General features: G+C 37.8%; 2 protein-coding genes across 2 annotated transcripts; one reads left to right on the top strand and one right to left on the bottom strand.

Moving 5' to 3' along the window:
- Positions 1 to 10551, bottom strand: LOC144631270 (uncharacterized). The gene is made up of 13 exons (XM_078489661.1): positions 10397 to 10551; positions 10122 to 10277; positions 8793 to 8930; positions 6823 to 7414; positions 5573 to 6432; positions 4947 to 5063; positions 4014 to 4100; positions 3679 to 3804; positions 2838 to 2905; positions 2468 to 2551; positions 1763 to 1816; positions 1285 to 1335; positions 1 to 835 (listed from the first exon to the last, which is right to left on the bottom strand). Exons 1-13 carry the CDS (start codon positions 10415 to 10417, stop codon positions 511 to 513), a joined length of 2679 nt encoding a protein of 892 aa, XP_078345787.1. The 5' UTR covers positions 10418 to 10551; the 3' UTR covers positions 1 to 510.
- Positions 10552 to 10722: 171 nt separating this feature from the next.
- Positions 10723 to 16755, top strand: LOC144631271 (uncharacterized). Its single transcript, XM_078489662.1, has 3 exons — positions 10723 to 10960; positions 12885 to 13955; positions 14706 to 16755. The coding sequence occupies exons 1-3, from the start codon at positions 10731 to 10733 to the stop codon at positions 14914 to 14916; spliced, it is 1512 nt and encodes a 503-aa protein (XP_078345788.1). The 5' UTR covers positions 10723 to 10730; the 3' UTR covers positions 14917 to 16755.
- Positions 16756 to 22478: the final 5723 nt, after the last annotated feature.

The following is a 22478-nucleotide window of genomic DNA, read 5'->3' as shown; positions in this document are numbered from 1 at the left end:
AAGGACTCCTGCATTATTTTAATAAATCTCAAATTGCAGAAGCATGACAGGACAGTGTTTAAGCAAGCCAAGGAAGTTAGCTTTATAGCAGATTTAAGCTGCAATAATTTTAATTGTTGCAGCTTAGAAAATAGTTGCATCAAGTTATTTTCTTTAAATACTTATCTTAAGTTAAATATTATTATATTATAATATATTGTCTGTTAATGTCAGTCAGTATGTTACAGCTATAATGTACATCACTCAATTCTCAAGGTGTAGGTCACACTGTAAGCGTTTACAGGACGGAGAAAATTGGATAAGGAAACATCCAAAAATTAGTCACAACCTGAACACTTTTATAGAGAAACAGTCAACTTAAAACGGGGCCATAGACGCCAATGGCCCTGCTTTAAGTTGACTGTTACACTACAAAAGTGGTCAGCTCCGGACTGATTTTGTGACGAGTCCATACCCAAATTTCTCTGTCGTGAAAACGCACCTTGTATGTACACACTCAAACTACACAAGTTAGTTAGAAAAGTTAGCAGCCAATGTCCTTGAACTCCTTTTCACTTCAGAAGCTGTTTTTGGCCTTTGTGCCACCTCCCTTGTTGCAGTATGACCTCTTATCCTAGGCTGAGCATTAGCTGGCAGACTCAACCGTTTCTGTGCTCTGGGTTTAGCTGTCACCATGGGCTGTTGAGCTTCTCCAAGACTTTGCCTTCCTGGTCTCTTGGCTGGTTGTTTAATACCACCCCCTAAGCTCAACCTTGATGGTCTGTCAGGGTTTCCACGTGCAGTGTCTGTTGTTTTAGGCCGTTTGAGTGCATCCTCCTTTTGTAACCTGGAATTCCTAAATGAAGGGCAAAGCAATTTATATTTGACCCATTCCGACCAGGGTTTAATTCGACAATTCTTTTAATCGTACACTATAGTTCTGAGACAACATCAAGACAGTATATCCTGGTTTCATAAACATTACCTATTAACTCATATCATAGGTCCGCAAAGCATGCAAAGGACAACAGCTAAATATCCCTGTGCACGCATTGCTTGCCCATAATGCCAGGTTTACATTCAATGCTGATTTTTGCTCCCCAATTCTGTTCCAGACCAAAATTAAATGATTAGAAATTATACAAAAATTTAGTCAAAAATTTTTTGCCATCTGTCAACTCAACTCAACTATTATTATTATTATTATTATTATTATTATTATTATTATTATTATTATTATTATTATTTTGTAAGCAGAAATTAAATGTTGATCACTGTTAGTTGATCCAATAATATGTGACTTACAATGGTTTCTCTGGAGCTGTAGTTGGTCTGGTGTTTTGCTTAGACTTCGACCTTTTTAAAAACAAAACAAGCAAGAAAATTTTAAATAAGCCAATGCTGGTGAATTCCAAAATTTGCCTTTTTTATTTTGGTGAGTTTAAGTGTGTGACCCTGATCAATGAAGTTGCCTTGACATGCAGTAACAATTTTTTGTGTGTGTGAGCTACGTGAATCTAGGACAAATACTTATGAAAAATGGCAATAATCTTCAATAAAACCCAAAATAATGTTTTGCTTTAATATTATTTATTTGCTTCTGCTTGCAAAAACATCATACAAAAGGTACGGGAAAACACAAAGATAAACCTTGACTCATAGCCTGCCAGTGAACTACAGCCTGAGAAAACATATCTCTTTCGTCTCGAGCACACTATTCTACACTGACATGCATAAATGCTATTTATTTGTAAAAAAAATTGCATTAATAATAAATGTACACCTTGTTCTTTCTGGCAGAGGTGGAGATGTATGTCCCTGCTGTGGCTTTAGTACCCTGCAGTCAGACAAAGTTAACACAGTTAGCACTAATATGACAATGGAATGAAACATCATTCAAGTATGATATAAAAACATCCATATATTCCCAATTCTGAGGCCCTGCCAGGTGGAGTTCCCGTGTCGCTTGTCTAAATTTTAAAATGCGCTGTGTTGCTGTTTTATCAAACTTCACATCACTGTCGGTAGTAAAATTGAAGAAAAATTGCTTGTCCTTGTGGGGATTTAAGTTTTTCCAAAAGGGTTGTCGTTTGTTGCGATTTTATATTATGTGCTGTCGCTACTTTCTGGGCCGTATCGCTTGTCGGAATTTACCCTGCAGGGCCTCATTTCTAAATCCATTTTATTACCAGAATTGTATGGTTGAAACAATTGAATACAAAACCACAAAAGGGTTCACTGTATGAATGCATCAAATCACACTGATATACAGTGAACCCCTAAACAGTGCAAACTGAAGGAACTTGGGAAATGTCCTATAACAGGGCTTCATTGTGGTTCATTATATCAGGGTGCCACTGTATCAATCCATTCAGTAATAAGTAATAAAATATACTTTTGTTTTATTACTAAATGGTTTGATATAAACAGACAGTGCCATGAAAACCTTACCTTGTGTTAGATATCTTGTCAATATTAATCAACATACCTGATGTTCCAAGTTTTCTTTTTCTTCTCTTCCCGAGGTTCAGGTTTAGGCTTTCTCTCGGAATTGGCAGTTTGTGTTACAGAACTTTGAATACAGAAATTAAGGAGCAAAAGTATCCTGATTAATGATTATTTTATTTTCTTGAAAAAAAAAATGAAAAAAAATGTAAATGTTTACAAAATCTAGAGACACCTGAAAAAGTTTCAGATTTTTTAACTGATATAAGCAGAAATTTACTATTTTACACCTACTCAGTAGGTGACAAGGCTGATGCTTCTAAACAAGTTCCTTTAGTCTACTATACCAGTTACTTATTCTTTTCTATATTTAAATCAAATTTTAACAGTGGGAATAAAGTTTTCAAGGATACTTGTCTTCCTGTCGCCTCTGGATTGCTTTTAAAGTAACAGCAGATAGCTTTGACTGAGCTGCAGAACTCTGATGAGAAGAAAATAAATCAGAAGAAAGTGTCTAGTTAGTATATTAAGCTTCACATGTGAATTTACAGAATAGAGAAGTAAAGAGAAGTTGGAAAATTAAATTTTCACACCAAACAAACTTACCGATATTAATTACACTTTTGATCAACTCGCTTACAAACAAAATTAATACTGAAATCCTGTTCCACCTGGTTGACACTAGCGACATAACGACATAACAACATGGACATAATGACATAAAGAAAAGTTCAGTTGTTTCCTTATGTCGTTATGCTTATGTCATTATGTTCCAACTATGCTGTGTGTTATGATGTTCACACAGGTGACATAAAACATCAACGTGAGGTGTTTTTTCCATTTGCGTGACCTTGCCGTAATGTTGTTTTGTCGCTATTTGAAAGAAAATCCCCCTTTGAGCCTAGAGCTGCTCAACAAGCCAGTGTTTAAATCTTACTTTTCATAGCACAAACTAAGCTAGGAGTATTGCTACTTCCACTTGATAGGATGCTGGGCCATATTGCGGCTTACCGCCCAGAATTTTGGAAGGTTGCCCTTGTGGTAATAGGGTGAGATGTCTTGCCAAAGAACTTAACAGAGACCCTGGACAGCACTTAAGCTCAGGCGAAGATCACTTGACCCAAAATCCAATACACTTCCCATTAAGCCACTGCATTTCACACACACAGTGCCAGTGCACTGCAACTTGCTCATTCAAGCTACAGGATTTGTTACCTCTTCCTGAAAAGAGCAAACAAAGCATCATTCACTAACCCTGGTGACTCTCCGTTTAGTTTCTTTTGCTCTTGCTAAAGCTCTGGAATGAGCTATGTAGGACATTCTCTCCTTTACAGGCACCTTAAAGAAGACATCATGAAGACCACTTTGTGCTACCCTCAGCTAAAACGGCAAATCAAAGTGTTATTTCAGAGTTTCTTTGACATTAAATGTTTAAAAATATTGGATTGCAATGTCTGTATTACTATTTAATTTTCCAGCTCTGGTAGTTGCAGTCAGCTGACAGAAAGTACCAAGGCCGAAAAGCATGTGTTAATAAATATGTATGTCAATGTTTTAGCATGAGTTTAAGTTCAGTGAAGTGTACATACATGACTCTCCACATTTTCTTTGAGCTTTTTTTCCTGGACAGATTGTACTTCCTCTCTAGATATATCTACCAAGACATGTCTGGTATCCTGTCAAATTAAAGAACATTAATAGCATTTGAGTATTTGAGCATAATACATTTGAGCAGAAGGGTAAGAGGTTATAAAAGGAACTACAGTCATGTGCATAAAAAGGGAAAACCTTGAGCCATGCAGCCCATACTGCTAGAGCTTATCCCAGTTTCAGTAGCATTTAACGGCTAGGAATATTTATACTCCCACCTGAATGGGAGGCTAGTCCATCGCATGGCATCCCCCCCCCCCCCCAAGCATTTTATTGCGGCAGCCAACCCATTTATACACCTGGGTGGAAAGAGGCATTGTTAGAGTAAAGTGTCTTGCCCAAGAACACAACACAGTGACTCCAGCCAGGGCTCAAACTCGGACTGCTTGATCCAGAGTCTGGCACACTAACCATTAGGCCACTGCGCCTCCCAATACATGTGCATAACATAGGCAGTAAATTACATCTTTATCTTTTTAAAGAGTTGTTGGATATTCTGAAAGCAGACAGTAAAAAAACTTTCATTAATCAAATTCTTCTTTGACATTATTTCTTCCAATCATAGATTGAGCATGTGTTGTTAAAGTGCCAATTTGTGTACCTGTCATAGTCTATAAAAAATAAAACATTCTTACCATATATAATTATTACCGTAATCTTGTCTGATTTTGTCAAAATCACTATTATGATCATCATAATATTTCAAAGGGACATGTCTAGCCACAGGGAAGTATGTTTAGTACATATGTGTGTGATAACTAATGAAAGATGTTCAACAGAAGGTCTATAAAATGTAGCATTCTGATCTGTGCAACTTGTCTCTTGTCATCATCAGATCATCATCATCATCATCGTTGCCGTCATACTCTTACCTTGATTGTCTTCACCAAACCTTGTACCTTGACAGTTTTCATCAAACATCTTGTGAGAAATCCCTTAGCGTGTGCAGAAAGTTTGGCAAATTTGTCCCATCCATTACTTTCAAACAACTAAAAAAAATTGAGAATGCAAATTGTTTGAGACCATAGTTACTAACTATGTTGAGACTGAGCATTTCCAGAAGGAGAATTATGCTTTACTTACAGGTAATACTGATCTGCCATTTGCATTACCCTACACCACCCCACTCCTGTAATTTAACAAACTATTACTAAATTTGACTCAATTATTACCCCAAGCCTAGGAGAGTTGCAGAAAATGTATGAAAATAGTCGGGAGAATTTCAATGTTGATCTAAGAAGTTTAAAAATAACAAGACCCTTAGATTGGAGTAGAAGTATGAGATTGAGTTTGAGTATGACTTGTTAACCCTGTACCATTAGTCTCCAATAAAATTCAACTGGTCAGCAACTGAAAGGAGTGAGCAAGGGTCCTCGAAACATAACTGGATTGAAATTCCATTGTTGTACTTTTATTGAATCTTGTACTCTCACTGCTATCTAAAGGTCTCTAAGTTGTCAACTGAAGCAGAAAATCTTTCTGGGAGTGAGTAACTAACCTTATTATCCTCTTGTGGTACAAAGTGTTTTGGTTCCTTCCTTTGAGGGAAGGGATGAATGTTCTGTCCACTGTTTATTCTGCCCATAGCATTACTGGAAGCACCCTCTACAACAGCATCATTTCTGTTACCTCTTGAAAGCTCCTCAACTACATGGTTCTCCTTATCAGAGGATGATTCAGGTTCAGTGTTATGATCCTCGTGCGTATCAAGGTCAAGATTCTCTCCACTGAGCTCAAGAATAGAGTACATTTCACCTGGAGGCATTGATAGAGGTCTACGAAGTGGAGACGTCCTTGGTATGCGATGACCAGGCGATGACCTGTCGGACACATGGCTACTCTCTGATTCGTCAGAATGTGACTGTTTAAAGTCTGATTGTCTTGTTGAAGGTAAAGAACTAGACCGAGGTCTCTCAGTTACATTTACATGCTTAAAGTTCTTGCTAGGAAAAGATGCATAAGTATGGTCTGAATCCACTGCCTGTTCCTGCTTTTGTTTGCGAAGCCTCTTTAACTCTTGTTGCTTGAGAGCATCCAAATGCTTCTGCTTCTCTTCAAGTAACTTTTGACGCAGTTTTTCTAAATTCGCCAGTGTTTTATCTTGCTCTGAAATGGAAGGACCCTTTGACACCTTGGTAGATGACTGAACTTTTGGCTTTTCAGTTTTTTGCTTTGTGGTAGCAGGCCTTACGCTAGTCTTGGAACTTTGTGGTTGAACTGCTAATTTCAATGCTTGTTTCTCTTCATAGTCTCTGTAATGAGTGTCATTAGTGGCTGAATCCATGTGATGTTGTTGTTGTTGTGTTGAAGGTCTAGGCTGTACTTCTATTGTTGATCGCACAGTAGAGGTACTAGAATCTAAAAGGAATACAACAGTATTCAAATAAACATTAATTGTCAAAGAAAAATGTAAAAATAACTTCAACTACAAGGAACCTTGCTCACAAACTATTTGGGATGCCAGAACTTTTCATTCTGAAGCTATATACAATTTCAGCTCCACGCCCCATTGGAGACAATTAGTTGTGGTTTCATGCTACAGAAATCAAAGTTAATTGCTAGCCTGATAAGCCACAGCTATTAATTTTATTCCTCTGGCATCATCTCTGAGTAGTAACTGCATTATCATTAGATTCACCTTTACATAAATTTACTTTGTAAAAAAAGGGGGCAAAATTAAGACATACTTAGTCTTCTACTCAACATCCCAGCTTCATGACAAAGATACACAGGAACTAATTGTTTTACCTGAAAAGGCCATGGACAATGAAGTAGATGCAAGTGAATCAGACCCCAGAACTTTCCTTTCAAGAGGCAATGACACTGAAGAGTTCTGCATGGTAGTATCTGCAGGATCAAACATTCCATTAGAAGCAACAGAAAGTTGTGAAAATGGTCTGTTCAACTCTGAGGCACCCTTTACCATGGTGGAGCTAAGAGGGAAATCTGTACCCTCAGATCCCACTGGTGCGCTTCTGACTTGCTGCCTAGAATTAACATTTCTTGGTGCCATTCCCCTTTGGTCAACAGAAGTGGCAAAGGATGATTCCACAGAGTCCGGTAAATAACTTAATTGGCTGTTAACTCTGCTAGAGTGCTCATGATGATTATTTTCAGTCCAATCAACATAGGATTTTGTAAACTGTTCCTGTTTTGAATTTCTTCCATTACTAGTAGAATCCCAAGCAATTCTTCCGTCTAACTCAGGTTCATATGATGCAGGTTGTACATTATTTCTGTGGAATGTTGGCGTAGTTGTTTCATCATATCCGTTGGCAAGTGTTCTTTCTGTTACACCTTCAGTATCATACCATGATTCAGTTTTTGTTTCCCTTTGCTCCTGTTAAAACAAAAACAAAAACAGCAAAAAAAAATAAAAGCAAATATTTTAAGACTGTCAAGTGGACAGGTGCGATAAAAATCTTTACACATAAAATTAAATACAAATAATTTCACATAGTAACAACACTTTTTCTGACTACACTTTGCATCATATTTTGCAGGGACAATTGATATATAGTTCAACTTTAGCTGGTCAGTCATGCATGCTCCCTCTCCTCCCCTCCCCACCTCCCCAATAGTACCTCACAAATATCTGTTATTGTGTAAGCAACCAATAACTGTAGCATGTCAGTGCTCGACACTAACGCTAGTACACTAGCCCAGGACTAGTAAAATTTCATGCTTGGCTAGTAAAAGTACTCTCCTACTAGCCCATAGACTAGTAAGATTCGTGGAAAAATAAATCAACTACAACTCTATAACTTGGGAAGTTTTTATCCCAGAAACCTTCATCAGGATGTAGTTTCCATAGCTTGAGTAATTTAAACCACATCGCATACGGATTTATATCGTACGATCAACTCGCAAACCTGACGCCATCTTGGAAAAGACCCTCTGTCCTCGCTTCCATGACACCCAAAAGGGACCTGGGAGAGAGCCATAATAAGTCGGCCATCTTGGGATTTTCGCGCGAGCGACCACGCGAGCATGATTTCAAGCTTTTGTAACACTTTACCTACAAGAAAACCGCCTTTAAGGGCTGATAATCGTGAGCCAGATTTACATTGTTCACCAGAGGACCACACACAGCATGAAGAGAAAAAGAAGTGTGATCCACGGTCAAGAAATTCTCAACCGAGTTGGATGATAGCATCGTTGCTGCGTCTCAGTGAAGGAAAGATGTACTTGTGTGGACTCAAACAAATATAGTGCTAAGAGATTAGCTGATTCAAACTTGGCTGTTTTTATTTTTTTTAAAAGGGGGGGGGGGGCGGGTGGGGCTAGTGACTTGTCCTTGTGGGCTAGTGATTATTTGTACCTACTAGCCAATTGCCTTGTATCCAAAAAAGTTGGTGTCGAGCACTGCATGTAGACTGAAATTCTAAGTCAAGTTATGTGGTAGCTTGTGTGCAGGTCTACGTTCTCCTATTTCCTTTGCTTTTTCAAGTGAAGCAAACTAGAAAATGGGAGACGTCTGGCGTGCACACAGGTTAGTTATGTGGTTCTAACCTTTTAACCTGTTAAAGAAATTAGTCCCAAAAGATGAAAATATGAGAGCACACTGTGCATTATCTGGTAGTATTCTTGCAATAAACTTGTTTCCCATACATACAGGTGTAGATCTTTCATACTTCATGAAGTAGAAATGAACATTTCAGGTGTAAGACTGTACTGCAGGCCTGTTGATTTTACATTTTTATTAGTAGTCTCCTCACCTGAACTCTATCCATCACTAACATGACTTGTAAGAGTAGGTCTGAGTACCTCTCTCGTCTCCTTTCAAACATTTTGGCTTCACATTTGACTGCCTCTCTTCTGTACTGACGCATCTCTGCCCTTTCATCCTCGGTGAGCTACATAGGAAGGCACAATAAATTTTAAAACAGTAACTGTGATCAACATATCATTCATCAACTATATATTTTACAGAGTACGAGAATGACTTTCAGATTTCAAGGCAGTTAGGTAGCCAAAGCCGTCCGTCCTCTCTGTTGCCGACCAGTCTAATAGGAGACTATCAACACTAACTTTGAAAAGTCGTGCTCGAACTCAATCTGATATCTGTACTTTGATCTTAAAGTCCATCCCCACTGTCTGACCCAAAGATTTCCAAATATGTTAAATTTCTCAATTTCTCTGTTATTGTCATTTGTCTGCTAATAGTGTATTGATAACATAAGAGAACTTAGAGTTGATAAAGCCTGTAGTTTTTGAGCGCGCGTTTGGGAAATGCGAAAGGCACGAGACTGCCACGTGAGGGGAAAAGTGACACTTTACTTTTCCCTCGCATGGCCAATTTTCGCTTTTCGCATGTACCAAATATGGGTGCAACACTACTCAGACGCTGCTATGTAGGCTAGATAGAGTTGATAACTCTTTGGAATAATAATTTAATAGGTTGAAGCTGTGGCAATCTTTTTCACGGCAACAGTACAACAAAATAATGTACAGGAGGTAATGTTCTGATTGTCCCATGGGACCAATTATATAATGGACAATAACCCTAATTAACAAGTGAAGAAAAGTACATCAATCTTACTATTGACTCAGAAATGATTTCACAGCTAGCAAAATTGCAGTAAAATGCAGAAAATATATTGTTTGCAGTACAAACCGTGCTTGTGCATGTCATGTACCAACATGATCACGATTGTCAAAAACAAGGTGTCAACAGCTTTGCAATAGATTATAAAGGCTTACTTTAAATTTAAAAACAAAGAATAATGCTTGTGTATACAGTATACTTTGTAAAAAGTGTGATTCACCACTTGAAAAAAGGTACATCGCTAAAGCGAAAGCCAAGAGCTGAAAACGATAAACTAAACTTCTTCAGCCAACATGACTCCTGGCGTGAGTTGACATCAATAATCAATGCAAAAAAGCACAAAAGCCTTAGAAATTCACCAAGGACACCTTTATTTACATGCCCAAATTGGTGATGACGCGAAAAACTCATAATGTCAACAGAATTAAGCTAAGTTTTTAAGCTTACTTTTACTGAACGTCAACACGATGTATTACATTTGAAGTAACATAGATCTTACCAGAGGTGGTGGAAATTCCATGCCGTTGAATGACAATATCGATTTGAAAGATTTCGTCGAAGAATGAGCGTTGTTTGCAAAGCATTTTAGTTGCTCAGAGCTTGTTTGCTCAAACAGCTCACGCAAACAAGCTGGCATCTCTTCCAAATATCGCTCCTGAAATTACAAATGATTGTTAAGTTTGAGTCAAAGTGACTTGTTGTTTGAAAATGTGTTAATAACGTCGAATTGTCGTCAAGGTAAGAGAAAAAGAGCTGGAAAAAATGTGTAACTACCTCGGATTCTTCCCGCGCCATATTTGAAACCCAAGATCAATCGTCGATTTGTCCAAGGCGCAGAAGAGACCTAGGTTCAAGCAAAAATAACAACTGAGTAGGGGAGGGAGAAAATAATTTGCATAAATATACGATAAAAAAATTATGAAAAATACGAGGTTTTTATACAGAAAAAGAATTTTTTTAAAATAATTTCCCAAAAAAACATATCGAAATATACTTTTCTGCGAAAGAATACAATTAAAGATTACTAAAAGATAAATATCAGCGAGGACGGTACTCACCCCACCCTAGAAGAGTACTGCTTTGTAAATTTGTTTCAGTGCACAAGAAGATGGGAAATTCACAGAGCGAACGCGACAAGAATGAAGCCGAATTTGGAGAAAAAATATACGAAATAGTACAGCAAATCTATCCAGAAATGTGTGCAAATATTACCGGTATGTTACTAGAGTTAGAGCATCTGGAATTAGAACGACTTCTAATCACAACAAATCAAGAAGAACTCCATGCTAGAATTCACCAAGCTGCGGAAAACATGTCTTCTTCGGATGTCCCTGAAAGGTGAGATATTACTGCTTCGTAAAAGGAATCTCGTTTTCCACTTTCAACGTAAACGTCAATTGATTTTAAAAGATTTTCGTGATCGCGTGACTGATTTCCCCTCAGCTGCTGGTAAAATCCTTGTTCGGTTTTGTTTGTGTCACCTGGTATTAAAATTTAAGCTTTATTTCCCATAAATTATTACCTGTCCTTGAATGAACTGTGATTATTGTTATTATTTTCTTGCTATTTCTCTTTTTATGGTTTATATTGGACCAAATAACAGCATTAAATAAAAATTTTGTTTGACTTCTTGAAGATTCAAGATTACATACAATAACCAATATTTTTTTCTTCCATCATTGAATAGGAATATTAAAATAAATACATTCTCTTTTGTTTTCAATATTTCTTATTATCCCTTGAAACATAAAAAGAATCCCATTTTATGGAGAGGATTTAAAGATATGGTGCCCTTTTGTCTGTCATAAATTTTATTTTAAATAAATGATAATAAAGTAAATTTATTGCCCCTTGATGAAATATTGTATTGATCATAGTTTAGCAACTTTCAATCATAAACCAAAAAAAAACATAAGGATAATATTATTCACTTTTCTATTTTATTTTATTTACTTCATAAAGCATGAAAATAGTTATAGGAGGTGGAAAGGGAGCCTCAAGAGTAACCATAAAGCTTATTACATTAGGCTTTCTTATTACAGTGATTAAAGATAACATTACTGAAAAATATTTTTGGCAAGAGATAAGGCCATCCCAATAAAATGTTTCGTTTCCCATCGCCCGACCGACCCATTTTTTTCGAAAAGTAAAAAAAAAAAAAAAAAAAAAAAAAAAAAAAATTCCAGATTTGCTAGTTAAAGAAGCAAGTACTTCAATTTACAAGCACACGATCTTGTTTTATTAACAACGATTGGTATATGATGTCTTTGTCTTTAATAAACATCGATACTACGTTATTTAAAGACTGTTTAGACATTTGATAAGGAATAACGAACGAAAAGACCACGTTTTCGAGTTGACTTTGTAATCAGGCTTTCTTACTTAGCAGCCCGGCCTTCTCTGGAACCCAAGTGTTTTTTCTTTTTTCTTTTTTTTTGCCCGACCGACCGACCCATCACAAAAGACGGGGCGATGGGAAACGAAACATTTTATTGGGATGGCCTAAGAATGAAATGACTTGCAGGTGTTATATGACAAAAACGTTTGTTTAAATAATTTTGTTGAAATTTGTTCAATTGTTGGAAAAGATATGTTTTTGGAAAAACTATTTTAAACCAAACATGATTTTTCTGATCTTCTACTGTAGAAAATAATAAAAGGCAAATTTGTTTCACTGCTGTTGCTATAAAAGGTATTGTCAATGACACCATGATAAATGATAAGATTCTGGGGATAATAAAAAAAACTCACTCCAACACAATAGCTATAATCGCCAGGGGAGGTGGGGGGGGGGGCTACTCAAAATAGTTTTGTATGAGAAGGCTCTGCCCCGAGGTCCAACCCCTTACCCTTTTATATACCTTTTCTACAGAAATGGCACCCCTTCCATATACCTTTTACTGAGAAAAGGTACCCCTTTCATGTACCAAAATGACATGACATATGCCTTAAACAGAAAGTCTTGATGCCTTTTTTATGTAGTGTTTTTCAATACCTAAATGACCAATATCCCTACCCTAAATATACCTATAAAACTTGTGAAATCCCTACCCTTTCACATAACTGAAGCATGAAAAAGGTACCCCTTTGGGGTGGAGCCTCCCTGTATAGGCCATCATAGAGAGTACCCCCTCCCCCCTTTCCCCAGGCCACAATCAACAGTGGTTTCTGCAAAAACCAACAAGTAACACCCAAGATTAAAGATATCATTATTTTTTGATAATAATTATTTTGTACACTACTACTTTTACTGTATCTGCAGGGTAGAACAGGCCAAAAGTAATGACACTGGACAACACAGCAATGGAAGTCTGCAGTTACAAGAATTGCCTTCAACCAAATATGACAAGAGTAAACAATTTGAGAGTAGCAATTTTTCCCCATCTGGAAATTCCACCATGGACCATGGTAACCTTGAAACAAAGCAAGCTTTAGGTGAAAAGATATACTCCTTAATTGAAAATCGACATCCAAATGATGCAGAAAAATTGACAGGAATCTTGTTAGAAATGGACAATCAAAGTTTGGAACACCTGATCGAAGACGCAGACTTGTTAGAAAAAAAAGTTGAAGCAGTATTGTCAGTGTTGCAAAATAATTCTGGACAGATGCAAAATGGGTACAGTGAATCAACTGTATCAAAACAAGCTTGCGATAAAACATCTATCGGAGAAGAGCTCTATGAACTGGTTTGTGCAATTGATTCTGATCAAGCTGACAAGATAACAGGAATGCTTCTTGAAATGGACCTTCAAGATTTAGAACAACTTGTTAAAAATCAGGCTGCTCTTGAAGAAAAAGTAAATCAGGCCTTGACAGCACTCAACGTTAAACCAGAAACTGAATCTTCCACTGTTGAGCAGAAAGAGAAAACACTTCTTGGGGAACAGCTATATGATATGATTAGTGAGTGGTATCCTGATCAAGCAGATAAAATCACAGGGATGCTACTAGAACTTGATGTAATTACTCTGAACCTGTTGGTAAAGGATTCTGCAGCATTGAAAGAGAAAGCTTCGCACGCAGCCAATGTCCTTAGTAACACAAATATTGACAAAGGAATTCCCCATAGTTTAGCTTCAACTAGTAATTCTGTTCAGGAGTCTGGAAGTACAATGTTATCAGACTATCAAATGAAACACACTCTAGCAGAGCAGCTTTATAGTATTATAGATAAGTGGTATCCAGGTGAGGCTGGAAAATTAACGGGAATGTTGATGGATATTGACTGCACAGTGCTTGAAAATTTGGTTATCAATGAGCAACTGTTGAAGGAGAAACTTGAAGGAGCATTAGCCACGTTACATAGAACTGAACAAACTGTCCCACACAGGTAAACAGCTGCTAATCCAGTCGTGGGAACAAGTGCTAGTATAATAACGTGAGTACTTCAGAGTACTCTGAAAGGTGTCATACCAGTCATTGCATGACCAGTTGCTTAGCAACTTTGACAACAAAAACTGCAGGTGCAGTCCAGTCTCTCAGATCAGAATTTGTCATGAACTGGTACTTGTTCCCCTGACTAAATCTAAGTTATTGTTTACAATGAAAATGGCCGTAGAATAACTTTCATAATGCAAAACAGCTATAATTTTTTGTTCCCAGTGTCAAAAAGTTATGCTGTGTAGGTTGTATTCCAAATAAAAAAGGATGCCTGGATGGGCATTTACTGTCAGGATAAGTACCTACTGCCCCTCCCCATCCCCATTTGAATGTAATCCTATCAAAAAGCATCATATCATTTTTTCTAATAAATCCCCCTCCCACCAGCACCCCCACCCCTACTGTAGGGCTTCTTTCACACTTGACGCTGTGTCACATTTAGGGTAAAATATTGTACAGTTGTGTTAAGAGAGTGTAACCATCCTTATATATTTAAGATGCAAAATCTTTACCAGATATAAGTTTTACCATCTTTAAAGCACAAAATCCTTCCAATAACGTGCTCCCTGAATAAAGACCACCTCAAATAAGCCCATTAAAAAAACCTTTTGGACAAGAAGAAGCCCAGGATTTTCCTGCTTTTTAGATCCACTACTGGTTTTGATTGAAGAAAAAAATTATTTCCTTTTTCGTTTCACAGGGAACTAGCTGAACAGCACAAGAAAGAAGACATCACCAAAGACGAATTAGGAGGGAAACTGTACGAAAAGGTCGAGGAATCGCATCCTGAGAATGCTGATAAAATCACAGGGATGCTCTTGGAAATGAGTGTGGAGGAAATTGAAAGAATTTTAACAAATTCACAAGAACTTCAAGAAAAAATAGAGCTTGCAGAAAATGTGCTAGGATAAAACATACTCAGCTTTATAGTTTAAAAGTGTTTATTCACGTTTTTAGGAAAACTTCAGATTCAGCTTTAGGTGTCGTTATATCGAGGTTATTTTCCATATGTTTTACTATAACTGGGGCGAAGAATATCGTTCGTTATATCAAGAACTTCGTTATATAGAGGTTCGTAAAATCGAGGTCCCACTGTACACTCATTAAGCAACCTTACGATCTCAACCAAGAATCAGGTTAAAATATACCTGTTCTTATGTATAGACCTTAAAAGACCTGCTTCTAAGAAAAACACACAAAACGTACTCCGTTGACGGTCCATAAATGACATCGCATTTAAGGAATGGATTTTCGCGCTTTATAATTACTCTTTGTATTTTACGCAGTAGCGATCCACGTACAGAGAATATAAACCCTGGTTTTCACTAGCGATGCAAGCACAGGCACCGTGGAAACGGTTTCGACACAAGCATTAGCACAAGCGCATTGCAATTTGATCCTTGTCGTTTTCTCGTGCTTGCGTCGCTAGTGAAAACCAGTTTTAACTGCGCGAAGAAAAAGTTTTCTGTGGGGATCAGTTTGTCTGCATGAACATGTACCACACAGCAAAGCCTGCGCGCAGACGTCTCCTAATTCCTTTGTTGCACGCGGAAGCACAACACAGGAGGTCTATTGTAGGAAACGGTGCAAATGAGATCGATGTGATTAAAGCTAATGGGTCTTATTTTCAACATCTTTGTAAACAAAGGATGAGATAGTGCGTATGGTAAAAGTGATGAATGAAGATATGGGATGGAATAAAATAATGAAAAGGTGTGATCAAACAATACATACTTCTTACTTTACGCGGTGGCTTTCTCAAACGCTTACTATAACAACATTGCGCCAAACATGATCATTTTAGATCTTCGATTCATTTGGTCCTGGAGAGAACATTAGGCTGAATCCACGGCCAAAAACAGGCCAAAAATCTACAAACTGGAAGGTTTTGCTGGATCTAGAGTGAAAACAAGCATTAATCTACGTAGTGGTATTTTAACACAAAATCGTCATTTTCAGTCCCTCATTTATCACTTTCTTATTCGATTCTTTCGACCTGGAATGAACAATAGACTGAATCCACGTGTTGGCATTTTTTCAAAAGGCCGGAACTGTACATTTCAAGTCTCAAATTGCCGGATTTTGCTGGATCTGGAGTGAAAATTAGCTTTATTCTACGTAATTGTATTTCAACTCAAGGGCCAAAAATCGTCATTTTTAGTCCCTCATTTATCACTTTCGTATTCGAATCTTTTTTAACTACAGTGAACATTAGGCTGAGCTTTATTCTACGCGATGGCATTTCAACACAACGGCCCAAAATCGTCATTTTCAGTGCCTCGTGTAGCACTTTCTTATTCAATTCGTTTGGACCTGGAGAGAACATAAGCCTAAATCCACGTGTTGGCAGATTTTCAAAAAGGCCCAAACGGTACATTTTCAAGTCTCAAACTGGCAGGTTTCGCTGGATCTGGAGTAAGAGTAAGCTTTTAGTTTAGTGCACGTGGTGGTATTTTAACACAAAAGCCAAAAATCGTCATTTTCAGTGCCTCGTGTAGCACTTTCTTGTTCGATTCTTTTGGACCTGGAGTGAGCATTAGGCCGAATCCACGTGTTGGCGTTTTTCCAACAAGGCCCAAACTGTACATTTCAAGTCTCAAGCTGGCAGGTTTCGCTGGATCTGGAATAATAAAAAAAACGCTTTAATCTACGCGGTGGTATTTCAACACAACGGCCCAAAATTGTCATTTTCAGTGCCTGATGTATCACTTTCTTATTCGATTTTTTTGGACTTGAAGTGAGCATTAGGCCGAATCCACTTTTTATCGTTTTTCCAACAAGGCCCAAACTGTACATTTCAAGTCTTGAACTGGCAGCCAGTTTTGCTGGATCTGGAGGGAAAAAAAGCTTTAATCAACGTAGAGGTATTCCATCACAAAGGCCCAAAATCGTCGGCATTTTCAGTGCCTGATGTATCACTTCCTTATTCGATTCTTTTGGACCTGGAGTGAACATTAGGTTGAATCCACGTGTTGGCATTTTTCCAAAAGGGCCCAAATTGTACATTTCAAGGCTCAATATTAGGCCAAATCCACGTAATGGCGTTTTTCCAACATGGCTCAAACTGACACATTTCAAGTCTCAAACTGGCAGATTTTCTGGATCGGGAATGAGAATAACCTTTACTGTACGTGGTGGTAATTCAACACAAGGGGCCAAAATCGTCATTTCCAGTGCCTCATGTAGCACTTTCTTTTCGATTCTTTTGGACCTGGAGTGAGCATTAGGCCAAATCCACGTGTTGGCGTTATTCCAACAAGGCCCAAACTGTACATTTCAAGTCTCAAGCTGGCAGGTTTTGCTGGATCTGGGGTGAAAATAACCTTTAATCTACGCGGTGGTATTTCAACACAACGGCCCAAAATCGTCATTTTCAGTGCGTGATGTATCACTTTCTTATTCGATTCTTTTACACCTGGAGTGAGCATTAGGCCGAATCCACGTGTTGGCTTTTGTCCAACAAGGTCAAATTGTACATTTCAAGTCTCAAACTGGCAGGTTTTGCTGGATCTGGGGTGAAAATAGGCTTTAATCTGCGTGGTGGTATTTCAACACAAGGGCCCAAAATCGTTCCTCTTGTAGCACTTTTCTTCACCCATTGTGTTGGACCTGAAGTAAAAATTACGATGCATCAAAGTGATGGCGGAATTCCAAAAAGACCCAAATTGTACATTTCAAATCTCAAGCTGGCAGGTTTCGCTGGATCTGGAGTAAAAATAAGCTTTAATCTACGCGGTAGTATTTCAGCCCAAAATCGTCATTTTCAATGGATTGTGTAGCACTTTTCTTAATCAATTGTTTTCGACCAAGAGAGAAAATTAGGATAAATGCAAGTGATAACGGATTTCCAAACAGTACTTAACTGTACGTTTCAAGTCATAAACCGTTCGATTTTCCTAGATCTGAAGAGAACATAAGCTTTAATCTATGTGGCTGTGTTTCAACGCAAGGGCCCAAAATCGTCATTTTCAGTTCCTCTTTAGGCACTTTCCGTAATCTATTGTTTTGAACCTGGAGTGAAAAATAGGATGAATCCACATGATGGTGGATTTCCAAAAAGACCCAAACTGTACATTTTAAGTGTCAAACTGGCCGATTTTGCTGGAATTAGTGTGAAAATAAGTTTTAATCTTCGTAGTGGTATTTCAACAGATCGGCTCAAAATCGTCATTTTCAGTTCCTCTTGAGGCACTTTCGTTAATCCATTGTTTTGGACATAGAGTAAAAATTAGGATGAATCCACGTGATGGGGATTTCCAAAAAGACCCGAACTGTACATTGGAAGCCTAAAACTGGCCGCTTGTGCAGGATCTGGAGAGAAAATAAGCCATAATCTTCGCGGTGCTATTTCAACACGAGGGCCCAAAATCGTCGTTTTAAGTTGCTTGTGTAGCACTTTTCTTATTCCACTGTTTTGGTCCTAAGGTGAAAATAAGGATGAAACCACGTCATGGCGGATTTCCATAAAGACTTAAACTGTACATGTCAAGTCTTGCTGGATCTGGAGTGAAAAAAAGCTTTAATCTGCGTGGTGGTATTTCAACACAAAGGACCAAAATCGTCATTTTCAGTTCCTCTTGTAGCACTTTTCTTGACCGATTGTGTTGGACCTGGAGTAAAAATTACGATGCATCAACGTGATGGCGGATTTCCAAAAAGACCCAAACAGTACATTTCCAGTCTCAAACTGGCCGATTTTGCTGGATCTGGAGTGAAAATAGGTTTTAATCTACGTGGTGGAATTTCAACACAAAGACCCAAAATCGTCCCTTTCAGTTGTTTGTCTAGCACTTTTCCTAATCCATTGTTTTGGACCTGGAATGAAAATTAAGATGAATCCACGTGATGGCGGAATTCCAAAAAGACCCAAACCGTACATTTGAAGTCTCAAACTGGCCGGTTTAGCTGGTTCTGGAGTAAAAATAAGCTTTAATGTCCGTGGTGGTTTTTCAATACAAAAGGCCCAAAATCGTCATTTTGAGTTCCTCTTGTAGCACTTTTCTTAATCCATTGTTTTGGGCCTGGAGTAAAAATTACGATGAATCCACGAGATGGCGGATTTCCAAAAGACCCGAACTGTACATTTCAAGTGTCAAACTTGCTGGTTTTGCTGGATCTGAAGTAGAAATAAGCTTTAATCTTCTTCGTGGTATTTTGAAAACAATCGTCATTTTCAGTTCCTCTTGTAGCACTTTTCTTAATCTATTGTTTTGGACCTTGAGTGGGAATTAGGATGAATCAACGTGATGGCGGATTTTCAAAAAGACCTAAACTGTAAATTTCAAGTCTTAAACTTGGAATTTTTTTCCTGAATCTGGAGTGAAAATAGGTTTTAATCTGCGTGGTGGAATTTCAACACAAAGGACCAAAATCGTCATTTTCAGTTGCTTGTGTAGAACGTTTCTTAATACAGTGTCCTAGACTTAATGTTAAAATTAGGATGAATCTACGTGATGGCGGATTTTCAAAAAAACCCAAACTGTACATTTCAAGTCTTAAACTTGGAATTTTATCTGGATCTGGGGTGACAATAAGTTTTAATCTTCGTGGTGGTATTTCAACACAAGGGCCCAAAATCGTCATTTTCAGTTGCTCTTGTAGTACTTTTCTTAATCTATTGTTTTGGACCTTGAGTGCGAATTAGGATGAATCAACGTGATGGCGGATTTTAAAAAAGACCCAAACTGTAAATTTCAAGTCTTAAACTTGGAATTTTATCTGGATCTGGGGTGACAATAAGTTTAAATCTGCGTGGTGGTATTTCAACACAAGAGCCCAAAATCGTCATTTTCAGTTCCTCTTGTAGCACTTTACTTAGTCTATTGTTTTGGACCTTGAGTGAGAATTAGGATGACTCCCCGTGATGGCGGATTTTCAAAAAGACCCAAGCTGTACATCTCAAGTCTTAAACTTGCAATTTTTCTTGCATCTGGAGTAACAATAAGTTTTAATCTCCGTGGTGGTATTTCAACACAAGGGCCCAAAATCGTCATTTTCAGTTCCTCTTGTAGCACTTTTCTTCTATTGTTTTGAACCTTAAGTGAGAATTAAGATGAATCCACGTGATGGCGGATTTTCAAAAAGACCCAAACTGTACATGTCAAGTCTTAAACTTGCAATTTTTGCTGGATCTGGGATGACAATAAGTTTTAATCTGCGTGGTGGTATTTCAACACAAGAGCCCAAAATCGTCATTTTCAGTTCCTCTTGTAGCACTTTACTTAGTCTATTGTTTTGGACCTTGAGTGAGAATTAGGATGACTCCCCGTGATGGCGGATTTTCAAAAAGACCCAAGCTGTACATCTCAAGTCTTAAACTTGCAATTTTTCTTGCATCTGGAGTAACAATAAGTTTTAATCTCCGTGGTGGTATTTCAACACAAGGGCCCAAAATCGTCATTTTCAGTTCCTCTTGTAGCACTTTTCTTCTATTGTTTTGGACCTTGAGTGAGAATTAAGATGAATCAACGTGATTGCGGATTTTCAAAAAGACTCAAACTGTAAATTTCAAGTCGTAAACTTGGAATTTTTGCTGGATCTGGAGTGAAAATAGGTTTTAATCTGCGTGGTGGAATTTCAACACAAAGGACCAAAATCGTCATTTTCAGTTGCTTGCGTAGAACGTTTCTTAATCCATTGTCCTAGACTTAATGTTAAAATTAGGATGAATCCATGTGATGGCGGATTTTCAAAAAGACCCAAACTGTACATTTTAAGTTTCCAACTGGCCGGTTTTGCTCGATCTGGAAGAAAGTAAGTTTTGATCTTCGTGGTGGTATTTCAACAAAAGGGCCCAAAATCGTCATTTTCAGTTCCTCTTGTAGCACTTTTCTTAATCTATTGTTTTGAACCTTGAGTGAGAATTAAGATGAATCCACGTGATGGCGGATTTTCAAAAAGACCCAAACTGTACATGTCAAGTCTTAAACTTGCAATTTTTGCTGGATCTGGGATGACAATAAGTTTTAATCTTCGTGGTGGTATTTCAACACAAGGGCCCAAAATCGTCATTTTCAGTTCCTCTTGTAGCACGTTTCTTAATCTACTGTTTTGTACCTTGAGTGAGAATTAGGATGAATCCACGTGATAGCGGATATTCAAAAAGACCCAAACTGTACATTTCAAGTCTTAAACTTGGAATTTTTGCTTGATCTGGGGTGACAATAAGTTTTAATATTCGTGGTAGTATTTCAACACAAGGGCCCAAAATCGTCATTTTCAGTTGCTTGTGTTGCACTTTACTTAATCCATTGTCTTGGACCTAATGTTACAATTAGGATGAATCTACGTGATGGCGGATTTTCTAAAAGACCCAAACTGTAAATTTCAAGTGTTTAACCGGCCAGTTTCGCTGGATCTGAAGTAAAAATAAGCTTTAATCTGCGTGGTGGGATTTTAACTCAAGGCCCAAAAACGTCATTTTCAGTTTCTTGTGTAGCACTTTTCTTAATCCATTGTTTTGGGTCTGGATTGACAATTAGAATAAATCTTCGTGATGGCAAATTTTCAAAAAGACCCAAACTGTACTTTTCAAGTCTTAAACTGGCCGGTTTTTCTGGATCTGAAGTGAAAATAAGCTTTAATCTACTTGGTGGTATTTCAACACAAGGGCCCAAAATCGTCATTTTCAGTTGCCTGTGCAGCATGTTTCTAATTCCATTGTTTTAGTGCTGGAGTGAAAATTAGGATGAATCCACGTGATGGCGGATTTCCAAAAAGACCCAAACGGCTTTTTTTAAGTCTTAAACCGGCCAGTTTTGCTTGATCTGGAGTGAAAATAAGCTTTAATCTACATGGTGGTATTATAACGCATGGGCCCAAAATTGTCATTTTCAGTTGCTCTTGTAGCGCTTTTCTTACTCCATTGTTTTAAACCTGGAGTGAAAATTTGGATGAATCCAGGTGATGGAGGATTTTGAGATCGACCCAAACTGTACATGTAAAGTCTCAGACTGGCCTGTTTTGCTGGAGCTCGAGTGAAAATAAGCTTTAATATACGTGGTGGTATTTCAACACCAAGGCCCAAAATCGTCATTTTCAGTTGCTTGTTTAGCACTTTTCTTATTTCAGTGTTTTGGTCCTAGTATGAAAAGTAGGATAAATCCACGTAATGGCAGATTTCCATAAAGACCCAAACTATACATTTCAAGTCTAAAAGTTGCCTGTTGTGCTGGATCTGGAGTGAAAATAAGCTTTAAGGTGGTATTTCAACACAAGGGCCCAAAATCGTAGGTTTCAGTTCCTTATGTTGCTTTTGTTTTCGATTCTTTCACCTGAAATGAAGATTACTACGGGATCTAAAGTGAAAATAAGCTTTAATCTTCGTGGTGGTATTTCAACACAAGGAACCAAAATCGTCATTTTTAATGTTTCATGTAGTTTGTTCTTATTCGATTCTCTCGACAAGGAAAGAACATTTGGCTAAATCCACGTGTTGGCATTTTTCAAAAAAGGCCGAAACTGCCAAACAAAT

The sequence above is a fragment of the Oculina patagonica genome, chromosome 12 (assembly GCF_052425735.1).
Source record: "Oculina patagonica isolate OP01 chromosome 12, crgOcupat, whole genome shotgun sequence".
NCBI classification, from domain to species: domain Eukaryota; kingdom Metazoa; phylum Cnidaria; class Anthozoa; order Scleractinia; family Oculinidae; genus Oculina; species Oculina patagonica.
Note: the sequence above shows the minus strand (reverse complement) of the source record. Positions and strands in the feature narration are given on the sequence as shown.